This window comes from Pollicipes pollicipes, unplaced genomic scaffold, assembly GCF_011947565.3.
Source record: "Pollicipes pollicipes isolate AB1234 unplaced genomic scaffold, Ppol_2.1 Scaffold_6052;HRSCAF=7182_pilon_pilon_pilon, whole genome shotgun sequence".
NCBI lineage: Eukaryota > Metazoa > Arthropoda > Thecostraca > Pollicipedomorpha > Pollicipedidae > Pollicipes > Pollicipes pollicipes.
Window position 1 is genome coordinate 9279142 of NW_023596805.1, and position 12577 is coordinate 9291718.

At 49.7% G+C, this 12577-nt stretch overlaps 1 protein-coding gene across 1 annotated transcript in view; it reads left to right on the forward strand.

Annotated features, from left to right (window-relative positions):
- The window catches only part of LOC119104600 (carboxypeptidase E-like), a 39930-nt gene extending 29680 nt beyond the window's left edge, over window positions 1-10250 (forward strand). The window contains 2 exon segments of the mRNA XM_037228322.1: window positions 2952-3145; window positions 8491-10250. Of these exon segments, the coding sequence (XP_037084217.1) occupies window positions 2952-3145; window positions 8491-8604 (308 nt within the window). The 3' untranslated portion in view covers window positions 8605-10250.
- The last annotated feature ends 2327 nt before the right edge of the window (window positions 10251-12577 follow it).

The following is a 12577-nucleotide window of genomic DNA, read 5'->3' on the forward strand; positions in this document are numbered from 1 at the left end:
GGTGCTGCTCCTGGGCGCCTCCGTAGCGTTGACGTAAGTAGCTTGTAGCGCGACCCGGAATAATGCGACGGGCGTAAGGAGCAAAAAATGAAAAGTGGTGTTTTCAGGTTACATAAATTACATGTCAGAGCGCAATGGGGTAACAATGGAGTAACAACGTGACAATTTAATTCCTTCACTATTTTTGGTTTTTCGGATTAGACCCCTTTCGACCAGACATGATCATTTCAGGGCTATGGGATGATGGAAATGGTTAGCGATGGGACAGACGTGCATGCGCCTGGGGAGGGGGGGGGGGGCAACCGCCGAGGTCTAACCCGCGCATGCGCGGGTACCCGGCCGGGGTCCCCCTTCCCACGGGGCTCTCGGCCCATTCGTGGCTGACGTATGCAGCCTGCCCCGGACAAGCGGGGTGTCGCGAGAGGCCAGGGGCGCAGCCAAGGCAGGGGTCTGGGCGGCCCAGGCCCCCTCCTCGACCCGAATTTTTCGTTTTCACCATAGATGGCTCACGACAGGAGCTCAAAATCGCGGTAAAGCGTGCACACCGAGATCCGGGCAGAACTCACCGAGAACTCGCCGTGCTCTCCAAGCTCCGGGTCCTTCCCTGACAATCCTGACTGCACCCCTGGTTAGAGCGCCTGCCTTCCGACCATCCATCCGTTCAGTGGCGGCGTGGGTGTGAGTTGCCTTAGGCGCTCGCTATTTGTCCTTGATGAGTATGGCCTGTGGCCGGTGGCAGCGGCCGCGCTAAAGGTCAGGTAATGACAGCGAGTAGGGCGATCTGTGCTGTGCCTTGTGGCACGTTAAACTTTCACCGCCAACTTCAAGCGTTGATCCGAACTTACACGATCGAATGATACGAGTCAGGGGCTTACGTAACAAGCGCTGCTTAGCATGAGCTCGGATCCCAAAAATCCAATCATTCAAAAATGTTCGGATGAAATCCGAAAAAGTCTTGTGCATTCATGGGTGGCGTAGAATAGAAAGCCTTCCTCGACTGGTGAGTGGCATTTGTGCCCCCCCCCCCCCCTTAAAGGCTTTGCAGCGCACCGTGAACATAAAACGGCGTGGCCGCGAGGACAGTACCATTTCCTCAGGCACGAAGCCATAATCTTCCTCATAGGAGCCAAATGTCAAAGTTCCTCTGCCATTCTTCTGCAAGTTATAGACAATAGGACGATTAAAGATTACATCAAATCAGTAAATGTACATGTCTTTGTACAATTTGGACACTTCTACAATGCTTAGCAAATCTGTCCATCCCTAAACATATTATTTTTTGGGGGGGGCACTCATTTTTTAACTTTGACTTCAGACTAGCCTCGGCCAGCGAAGGGACCGACTTAGAACTTCAAGATTTCTACTGGATACGAGGTGGCGACAATTTTGCGTCATTTCGCTCCACCGTTTGTGTGTGCGTGTGCTTTTTTTGTATTCTTCGCTAAGCCCAGAAGCATTTCCCTTCGGATTATCCTTCTTCCCTTGGATTGCCATCTCAGTGACGTAATGGGTTATAAATATTTTACAAAAACGCTTCAAAAAATTTAACATAAAACATCCACAAAATTACAGAGCGGTTGCTGTCAGTGTTCTAAAGCTACTGCAGAAACACGACCGCGGTAGTGGTAACAAAACGCAATAGTCATTGGCGAGGGCGTACAAAAATAACAGCCGTGCCCGGGGAATTAAAAATGCTACATTGTAGTACGTCTACCATTTTTTTTCTACCAATTCGATATCAGGCTTCACATTTCCGTTTACAAATGTCTATATGTCGTTTTGTCTATAATATATTGTCCATATTTGTAATGTCTATATGTCGTTTTATCTATAGGTTGCAATCACGTGATGCTTCAGTCACCTCCTAGCCTTAGCGTGGAAGGTATTGTATGCGCTCGGTCAGTGTAGGGAAGTATTGCCCAGTGGTCTTTTGTAATTTTAGTAGCATCGTACTAGCATTTGCAGCTATGTGAACTGCCGATGTGAAGTGGACTCCTCAGAAATCTGTGTGAAGGGCATATTTTCTCCCGAAAGAAGGTCGTAAATATAGGAGTGGACGCACACCGCATCTGACGATAGAAGGGCACGTGTCCCCTTCCCCCCCCCCCCCCGTTGGTGCTGCCCCTGGTCACTCGTGTATGATGTGGGCACTTGCGACGTAAAAGACAGCAGCTCAGGTAGGTACTTTGCCAATAGGGAACGCGTGCAGAGCGCGCGTGCAGTTAAGAGGTGCAGAATTGAAAGCCCCGGAGGCGCAGACAAGTGGGGAGGGGGGGGGGGAGGTCCACCTACTGGGTTTTCACTACAGACGGCTCCTGACAGAAAGTGTTAAAAATCGGTGTGATACGTTTCCATTGGGCTCTCCCCCCCCCCCCCTTTAAGAAAATAATGGCTGCACCCCTACCAAGCTCGCCTGGCAAGGCGGCGTTGTCAAGAATACCTCCTAGTCTTCACAAGTTCAGGCCGTACCAGGCCGTCCAAACCACAATTCTGCACAGCGTATGCCTTTATGGCCCACGCACGCAGTGAAATGATAGGACAACAGCTGCTCGTCCTCTTCATGAAGCCGTGAAAAATCGGCCGGTCAGTGTTGTCAGCCTCCAAAAATCGGCCGGTCGGTGTTGTCAGCTACCAAAAATCGGCCGGTCAGTGTCGTCAGCTACCAGATTAATGATCGGTCGCAAGCTACGCAACTGATGGCGTGTCTTGTTCCGGATCGTGGGTTTCTGGTTCGAATCTCGCTTAATCCGTAAATGTTTCACTGGTGTCATTATAGCCCTCGTCGGAGAAGCTTAAAAACCTCGTGACAGTGCTAAACAAGCGCGAACTGCGACTAGAAGCGATGCCATAGGTAATGCTTTACGACAATTGATTATGCCATGCACTTGTAATAGCAGTCATTAGTAGCGCCATGCGGAGCACAACCCGAGTTTCCCATTTTTTTTTTTCAGTCCGCGACGGTGACTACTACCGTCTGCTGACCCCGGGCCTGTACGAGGTCACCGTGTCTGCCCCGGGCTACGTCCCCAAGATGCAGCGCGTGCATGTTGTGAACCCCAAGCACGGCGAAGCGGCGATCATTAACTTCTCGCTGGATGCCGCTACTGACACCAGCGCCACAGGCGGCAAGATGAAGAACTACCAGGTAAGGCTCGGCCGGCGTATAGGTGCGAAACGAGGAAGAGCGCTATGGCTAACACAGCGTTCTGCTGCTACGGCCATCTTGCATGAGAGAAAGAGTCGTATGACAATGGTCACTCGCCAGATTTTTCTTTGATGAACAGCATATGACGACATAACTGGCAAGTGACTTTTAATTAATCGACTACTCACACTGTCAGTTGTATCCATGCTCAGCTTGTGTGGTAAACTGATTGCAAACGTTGTATGTAGGAGCATATATATATATATATACATACATATATACATATATATATATATATATATGTGTGTATATATGTGTATATATATATATATATATATATATATATGTGTGTGTATATATGTATATACATATATATATATATATATATATATATATATATATATATATATATATATATGTATGTTGCGGCATTTTGTGCTTTTGAATAGCTCCCGGCCAAGCTTTTCTACTTTCCAAACGTTGCTTTTCACATTGCCTGACGGATTAAAGGTACCTGAATTTAACGTTTCGGACTCATCCCACATCCGTTCTCAAAGGCAGTCTTCATATCAGGTTGGCAACTGACATATTAGAAATCAGACCATAAAACACGAGCATGCAAACAGCAGATGGGTTTTCATGGGATTATACTACGCACCGTTTTGCCATGATTAAAACAGATCACCTCTAGCTGTGCAAGGAGCATCACTGACATCACACACTGTGACCTACACAATCAACGTAACGAACCCAATACTGCCTGCCGATGACCTGATCCCCGCGTGGTTTTGTCAGTCAGTTTGTCAGTTTGTTGTCTGTGTAATTTATTGGCGATAATGCCCCAAAGAGACAATTCAAAAGTTTTGATAGATTTGTCTGTGTAGCACTAGTGGAAGGTATAGAGTGAGTAAAGCTTCAAGAATGTTGAATTTTCTTGTGTCATTTGCAAATGTTAAAATATCGATGTTATATGCGAGCATTTGGCGTGCTGAAGCGAGTACTGTGGTCGCGTTGCATGTGGTCTCTTCGGTGTTCCTTTCGTGAGATGCATTCTGAGGCATTGGGACAAAGATGTTACAACCATGTAGGATGCGAAACGAATGCTGCAATCTTCGTTGGGACAAGAAGATTTACATACTTCATTGGTGCGCTTCAACACCTCTGTCTGGGTTTGCTTGTTTTTCATCAAGATGTCTCTATTTTTGGAATTTTTGCAAAATATTTGCAATATTAGCATATTTTCGTCTATCTCTGTTAGTTTTTAGACACAATACATTTCAATACCTTCTCGTCAATTGTGTATGGTGAACTCATCTAGTTACGATCCTATGTAATGTGGATGGAATGGTCTGTAGATTTTTGACGGTGGTGCGAATAACTATCAGGCAATTGATATATTTTTTGCCACTTCACCATACGTGTACCTGTTGTTCACTAGTTTTTGTTTGACACGGTTGAGTTCAGTGTGTAAGAGCATAGTTTGGACACGTACGCAAAGCCCTTCGAACAGATACTTTAACAACACTCTTTTTGTGTCTTTCGAAACATCCACTGCGGGCTCTCGTCGTGGCTCCAACATCAGATGGCTTTTGATATACGGCTGTTATGAAACACTCCCCCGGGCCTCTGCCAGTGCATCTAAGAAGGGAGGAATGCTGTCACGGCTTCTCGCACACGTGAAGTGGGCTGAGTTACATTCAAATGTTGCAGTAAGACGAGGCAAATGATCCAGCCCCTTTACGTCAGCCATGTCATCGGCATGCCCGCAGCGTGTTGCGGGTAGGGGATGGGGGCGGGGGGTGGGGGACATTTGGGTAGGGATCGCCAGAATATTATTTCAGTGTAGTTCTTTCCAACTCATGACGATTCAGAAATGACCTCTGAGACCACCTTAGTAGCCCAGATGTCTACCTCAGTTCAAATACAACGCTCACTGTCAGTGATTCGACTGTGAGTGATTTAAGCTCGAGGACCCTTTGCCTTGCTAGTGCCTCTTTATCCGCCCCCTTATCAGAGGCGCGCTTCTCTTAGTTTCTGTTCTGCAGGTATGAAACCTGATGATCAGAGGGGCAGCCCCCCCAACCCCTCCCCTCCCGTATCACTCGTTAAGATTTTCTTTGCAGTTCTCAAGTTGGATAGGCTTGAATATCAAACAGGGGATTTAATGTTACTAAAAAGACATTACTCAGGTTTGTGATCGTCTGGAACCACCAGCCTAATTTTTGTCAAGAGCACACACAAGTGATGTTTGAAAATTTGGCTCTGGAACACCATCAGCACCTACTCTGTATTCATTTAAATCCGAATAAGCAGCTCCACCATGGGTGGGTTGACTGGTCGGTGTAATTGTTCGAATTGATGGCCCGAACAATTGCTTAAGCTAAACACGCTTAAGCCCGTATTAATATTTATGTAAATATGATTTTCCCGTTTACGTAGGTATCTTTCTACGAGTAAGAACCTAAGTCACAGACGCCACCATTTCAGCAGTAATAAACGACGTGTCCTCCCCTCCTTTCGTGATGGGACCGTCCACGCCAGCCCCGTATCTGCCTCCCAAGCGCTGCCAAATCGCAACCGCCGGGTCCGGGTAAACACGATCCCGTTCCGGCTCGCTCCGCTGTTGGTCCGTCCCACCTCCCACGTTCGCTCGGCAGCGCTTCGCGTCGGGTCTGCCGACGCGCGCGGGTGGCGACCACCCCAACTCCCCACCGTCTGGGCGGCGGCCGCCCACACAGCGCAAATTGATTGTCCTCAGCGCGGGCGGTCGCGTCGTGGTATCTCCTGCGCGGAGGTACTGCCGGGCGATGCGGCGCGCGCTCCTGGGTGGTCGTCAGCTGGCCGCCCGTGCGCTGTCGCCCGGGGCCGACCACACAGGCGCCGCCGGCCGAGTCTACTACATGCAGAGGGGAGGTTACACGTGGGAAACTGGCGCTTTGTTGACATCTGGTCCGGAAAGCACTCCCTACACATCCGATAAAAGTGCAGTCAACATGCGTCCTGCCAATTTATTTGTGATGAGGTATGGATGACAATCATTTAGCAAGATGTACCTGGAAGAGTCCATTTTCCCTATTCCTTCCTCCCCTTACGCGTGCCGTGCCTGGGACCACCCAGTACCCGCGTGTCCGACTGTGCGCAGCCAATGAGCCATTCATTCAGAATTAGGCGTACGGGGCGGGGCCTTCTGGGGTGGTCCGCTTCGGTGTCCGGCGCATACCCGGTGGTCCTCAAGTAAGGAGAATCCGATGGTATTAGGGGTCAGCCAACCGCGCGTCGTTATGCATCAGGGCCACTGGCGTAATTCGAGGCGTACTAATTATGCCACTGCGCGCTGACGGGAGGCCTTGCCGACGGTGGCGCTGCTGCTTCAGGTCAACGGCGGGTACCGCCTCGGATCTTGCAAGGGTGGGGCGAGGTGGAACAATATCGAGGCCAATTAAGCAACACAATTAAGCAAAAACATTAAATTCGAATTCTCACCTGGTTTTTCATCATGGCTCCGCTTCTCCACTTTGGATCCGCCGGTGATTGTGGGCTTTGTTTGGGATGGAGATAATTTTGGCCGCGCTCTAACGACCAGTGAAAAACTGCGATACTACTAGCTCGAGGAATGATGTAATAGACACTTGCGTGCCCACGTTCGCAATGTGGTCGGCTCATTTCCACAGAGCGTCCTTGAAGAGCCAGGCATCACTTTTCCTGCTCGCAGACTGGCCATTTGTATTTACAATTCCACCTCTGTACTGCACTTTCCAGCATTGCTGCCGAAACCAGTCAAACATTTGGGGAATGGCCTTGCGTCGCGATTTTGTGGATCCAGAAGGCATTGACATGGAGGCAGAGCAGTGGCAGGAATCAGCTTCATCTATCAAATAAGACTCATACGATCAATGAACCTTACTTGGACAGCGGGAGAGTTTTGACCGATGATCAGGCTTAACCCCGTCATCACGTTTTCTAGAAACTGATGTCTCCGGACCTACTGATCGCAGCTGCGGACGGTTTCCAGCAAAAAGTAAAACATTTTGGTGTATGAGTGTTGGTGTATGGGTTGTAACGATGTGGTAGCAAGGCGCTTTCGAGAAAATGTGTGTGGTTGGAGGAGGGATGCACAGTAATCCCTGACTTTTTCAGCTGATTCTTTCCATGCATCGCTGAGCCTATCATGCTAAATATCTGAGATTGGTGGGAAGGCCCGAACTAGCCCCCCCCCCCCCCCGCCCGCCCGTACACACTTCCCTCAAAGCATACGAAGTTACTCCCCTGCGTTTGTGTGCGAGGTTTTAAATAAATATTATATATATATATATATATATATATATATATATTTCATTGGAATGATTTCCTGTCCAGTTTCATTATATATATATATATATATATATATATATATATATATATATATATATATATAATGAAACTGGACAGCAATCATTCCAATGAAATTTATGTTTTAGTCATTCCTGATCAAGGTGTTTGGTCAGCAATGATTTTCCAGCAGCATACGCGAAAGAATTGCATAGCCTTCTCCATGCGGCTTATGTTGTAAACGCAAAACGGGTTAAATGCAAACAGCTACAGAACACGGGCAGAAACCGAACTCAGTTTCAGTGGCGGCATGCCAAGTATGAGAGGCCAAGACCGCTTGTCGGAACAGAGAACAGGCAGCTGTGTCGGCAGAAGTCTCGGCGGACATCCGTCAGCAGCCACCCTCTCTCCTGCTCAAGCCTTGGGTTGGGACACTTCCTGGATCCACTTGAGATCTCCACGCCTAGAGCACTTTAAGTCCTAAAACCAACTGCGTGAGATAGGTGAAAGCACCATGCACAAATCACTCATAGGTCCCAGCACTGTCTGGTCGCCATACGCGCCCGGGCGAAATCGGCCTTCGCCAACGGGGCGTAGGCCAATGCCGTCTTATTCGAAATCGATCTGGAATGCACCACGTTGTGTCCAAAAACAAGAGACGCCGGATCACACTTAACAGGCGTGTATTCAAGTCAAGTTCATGCTCACCGAGCCCGTGCCTGTTCAAGTTATGTGATAGACGGAAATAACAGCGCACTGATGAGTCATCAGATACATCTGTAGGGGTTTCCAACGGGATGCGAGTTCCTTTGTAAAGATGCATCTTACGGCGATAGCAGACAGTTTTCACCCTCATTATCCGCTATGTCCGCTCCACGTCCGCTACCACTCCGCTCATCCCACGCCATACAACACGTCTTATTGGCACTTCTGTTGGGAAAACAGCTCGCGCTTAAATTGCCCAAAAGGCATCTGATATCCTCCAAGCTAACTGTGTTCTATAGTGCGATGACGTCACTGGTCTCGGTCTGTTTCAGGGCCCGTACGAGCTGGGGTCGGCTACGCAGCGCGCTGACACGAGGTCGGGTCGGCTGGAAGCCATCCGCCGAAGCTGGATCAACTCCCTATACGGCACCGGTAGGGTCTACTGAAAACGGCAGCGGTAGATGCGGAGTCTGCCGGTGGGCACCGCCAGTTAGAAGATGGTGTCCAAGCTGTGAAGACTCCGCTGAAGTTGAGCAGATTCCGCTGAAGCTAGGATGCCGCTGCAGCCCGTTTTGGAATTGGCAGTTTCTGCGAACGCGGTAGCAGATTCTGCCTAAGCTTGCCTGACTCTGCTTAAGTCTGGGCAGGCTCTGCTAAAGTCGGACGAGTCACTGTTTCGCCGCGTTTCACTGTGGCCATGTGCGAAATATTCCGTTCATCTGGTATACATTTTGGCAGCTGGACTGGACCAAATTATCTGCATGTCTTTGTGATCACCATATCCGATGCGCTCAGTAAACTAGCTTGCCGTACAACGTCAATGCTGGAGTGATGCGAAGTGAGCTCGTATGGGCGAGAGCGGTTTAGGATTGTTCTAGAGCCGAACTCCCACAGAAGCCGGACCTCGCCACGAAGATTAGCCCAATCGCCATGAAAACAACAGCTCGTAGTGGTCTATTCAAATTTCATTGGATATGAAGTAAGGAGAGCTTAAGTTATTGCGCTGGTTTTATTCATCTAGCAATAGTCCCACTCGCGCTAATCCGATAAATGTTTGCACTCTTTTGGTCCTTGTTTCCTTCTATGTCGACCACGTGCGTGATGTGAATTGGGCCCACTCCTCGCGCCTGTACACGTAAAAAAAACAACTACCAAACTCCTTGAGTCCTACCATTTCGCCACTTCAGCACCTCTAACGCTATCTAAAAAATAATGCAGTGTGACCTTCTCCTTCAAAGGTCAAGGTCAGCTGCCAGTGATTTCAGAACCCCTGCGATCTCTCTTCCACCGCAGTCATGTGAAAGCGAATGTGTCAACCTTTTTGACGCTATAGATTTAGGACGCTCCGGTGTTCACCTTGCGGACTTAACCTTGTACTGTCGTCTTGACCTAACCTGCACGAGCGCGGGTTCGGGGTCGGCCACTATGTGACCCCAGGCTGACCGGCCTCGTTACGTCGCAGCGGTTGTTGTGTGAAAGGCTTTCACGGGTATTCTATGACCGAAGTGGGGGTGTGAAGAGGGATAAATTTAAAAGTCGTGGGCAGCGTGCTGCTGGTTTTGAACGCTGCGTGTGCGTACCTCAGTGTTGTCAAGACCTGCCAAGTAGAGCTAGTCCATTCGTCTATTTTCCATGGTGACAATATGCCGTAGTTAGATATCAACAAACGACAGCGATCGTGCACCTAGCCTCACTCTACTGACCGTCACGTCCGCGCTATGAAGTGGACGCTACGTGGTTGCGTGTGGGTGCGCGGAACAACATTATTGATGTGCGGTTTATTCGGCGAAAGAGATTAACCATTTCTCAAACTTGAATAGGGGCAGCGGTGCTTTGCCGCAAAAAGTCGCGTTGATTAGGCCCACCTGCATCTTGTTATGCGCCACTTCTTGCTTTATATGTCTACTGGCAACGTTTCGTGTGCTAGGCCACAGTATGGCTGTATGTGAGCAAACGGACGCTAGCGTTGTATCCCAGGACCTTGCAGGGTATAGCGGGGTGAGATATTGCTTCCTCACGCGTCCGCATACATGTATACGTGCGTAGCTCTGGCGTATACATGCGTAGCTCTGACGAGGACGCATGTAGAGAAGTGTTGTCCTCGCCGATGCGCCCGATAATGCGGTGTTTATCGCGTTGCACTACCTTCAGCAGACAATACGGTGAATTGCCCTTCCCCTCCCTCCTACACACAGACCTGGAAATTGGTAGCTGGTGTAAGCAGTACAGCGCCGTCCTGGGTCACAGCCATGTCGGCACTTTCGTTCAGCGGTGAGCTACAATGCCGTCAGCTTCATGTCACTCACGCTGGTGACTGATTGGTGCTGACTGTAACCGTTGAAACGTGATCCAAAGTGATGGGTGGGGTTAACGGGTTTAGGCTGTAGATATACGTTCACACACTACAAGCGAGCATCTCTGGGCCTGCACAAATTCGATTTTTATCACGATTTTCTTCGTGCTTCCGCTTGGCTTGTCCCAGAATCACACATATCACATTCGGAAACGAGCGCCAGTTTGGACTGACTTCAATTAAAAGGCACCCGCACGTATAGAACAAACTTAGCATGTATAGGTCTCTACACGTACATGTCTCTAAACACTTCATGTTGGAGCCCCCGAAAAAAGAAAAAACAAGTTCAGGTAACGCCGCATCACCTAATTAAGTAAAACGTTTGACGTACTTAGTGGACGTTACCACGTTCGTTTTGAGTGGCTGAAATATAAACTAGTTTCGGAACAATATATTATGGAAATTCCGGTGCCGTATTTTCCTTTAACCCAGGCGGTGGTTGCACGCGGAAGGCTCCATGTTCAGCGGGACTGGGTGTGATGCGTGCCAGCCATCACACTCAGAACACCTGCGCGCTCTCCGAGAACATCACCTCGAGAACACTCCAAGAACGCCGACTTTCCTCCGAGACCTGGCAGCAGAGGCCAAACCAGGACTAACGGCGCTGTGACGACTGAGCCTCGTTTTCGTGCTTTTCCCGGCTACCCCTTGAGCGGCGGACATCGGTGTAGCTTTATATTCAGTTGGAGAGGGATTCTGTTCCCTCACCAACTCAAGCTTCAGACACCCCCAACTTTAGGAAGAAAGTGGGCAAATTCCAGGGAAAAGCTTATTTGTTGGGACATAGTTTGGGGCAGGTTGGGTTTGTCCGCCCGAGTGCGAGGCAGCACCGATTGACCACGGAACACAAACACAGCAGCACGGTCTAGCGGTTGTTGTTGGTGATGGTGGTGGTGACACCGCCAGTGTTGTTGTCGTCGTCAAGGTTGTCGCTGTTGTTGCTGCTCGTATTGGTGTCCGTGTTGGTGCTGGTCGACGTCACCGGATTGGTGTTGGTGCTGGTGACGACGCTGGGAGGTGCGGCGCCTCCGGCGGCCGACGCGCCGCGTCTGAAACACGTGGCACGTGTGATCACTGGCCATGCACTAGCTACGTCTGGAACTCATGACACGTGCAGACTTCACAGACGTCGGAAATGGGGAGTGGCGTTTGCAGAGTGAGGCTTGGAAACTTGAGCCATTGCCTCGCAGTATTCACGACCACTGGATCGTTTGACTCGCGCACGTAATGACAGCGCAAATTTCGATTTCCGGCGGCTCCCCTTGAGCTATATTCACGTTCGTCGTCCGCACGCAAAATCATCGCTTCAATTAACGCACTGTCGAGCATATGTTGCCATCGTTTGAGCTCCCTTCGTACTCACGAGACATAGACGGTGTTGGGGCTGCTGGCCTGCGCTGTAGCCTGCGGCTGGTCCTGGTCCAGCCCGCTGACCAGCACCCAGCTGCCGCCCAGCAGCGGCAGGCCGACCAGAAGCGGCGCAAGCAGCGCCGGCAGCAGCAGCGTCCTCGCGCGGTCGGCCGCGACGGTGGCGGCGCCAAGCGGCGAAGGCGCGCACTGACAGAGAGTGCGATGACTGATGTGGACCTGGCGGGACATGGGAAGGGTTCGATCATTTCGAACTTTGAATTATGGGCGGTGGTGGCAAAAATGATCGTGAGAGGGGGAACGACAAATACATGCATGTGGACTAAGTACGGTAAATTTCCAGCTTTCTGGCAGGACGCGACAAAAGCCAATATCATAACGTTTACTTACTATCTAACTATGGATCGGATGTGCAGCGCATACAATGCTGGCGATTCAGTGGCCAAAGCTTCCAAGCGTTTCTATAGAATCACAAGTCATGTTGGACAAAAATAGTGCAATCTTATGTGGCTGGCAGGTCGTATCTCAGCGTGCAACCATCCAGCGCCCAATATATTCAATAGCAATCTCTCGACATGGGAACGCCATCGGGAGTCAGCAAGGTTCAAAGACACGATGATTCAGAGGGATTAAAGAAGACACAACGTGGGAAAGCAACAAAGTAACACAAAAAGCGTTGCTGGCTGTGTGCGTATTTT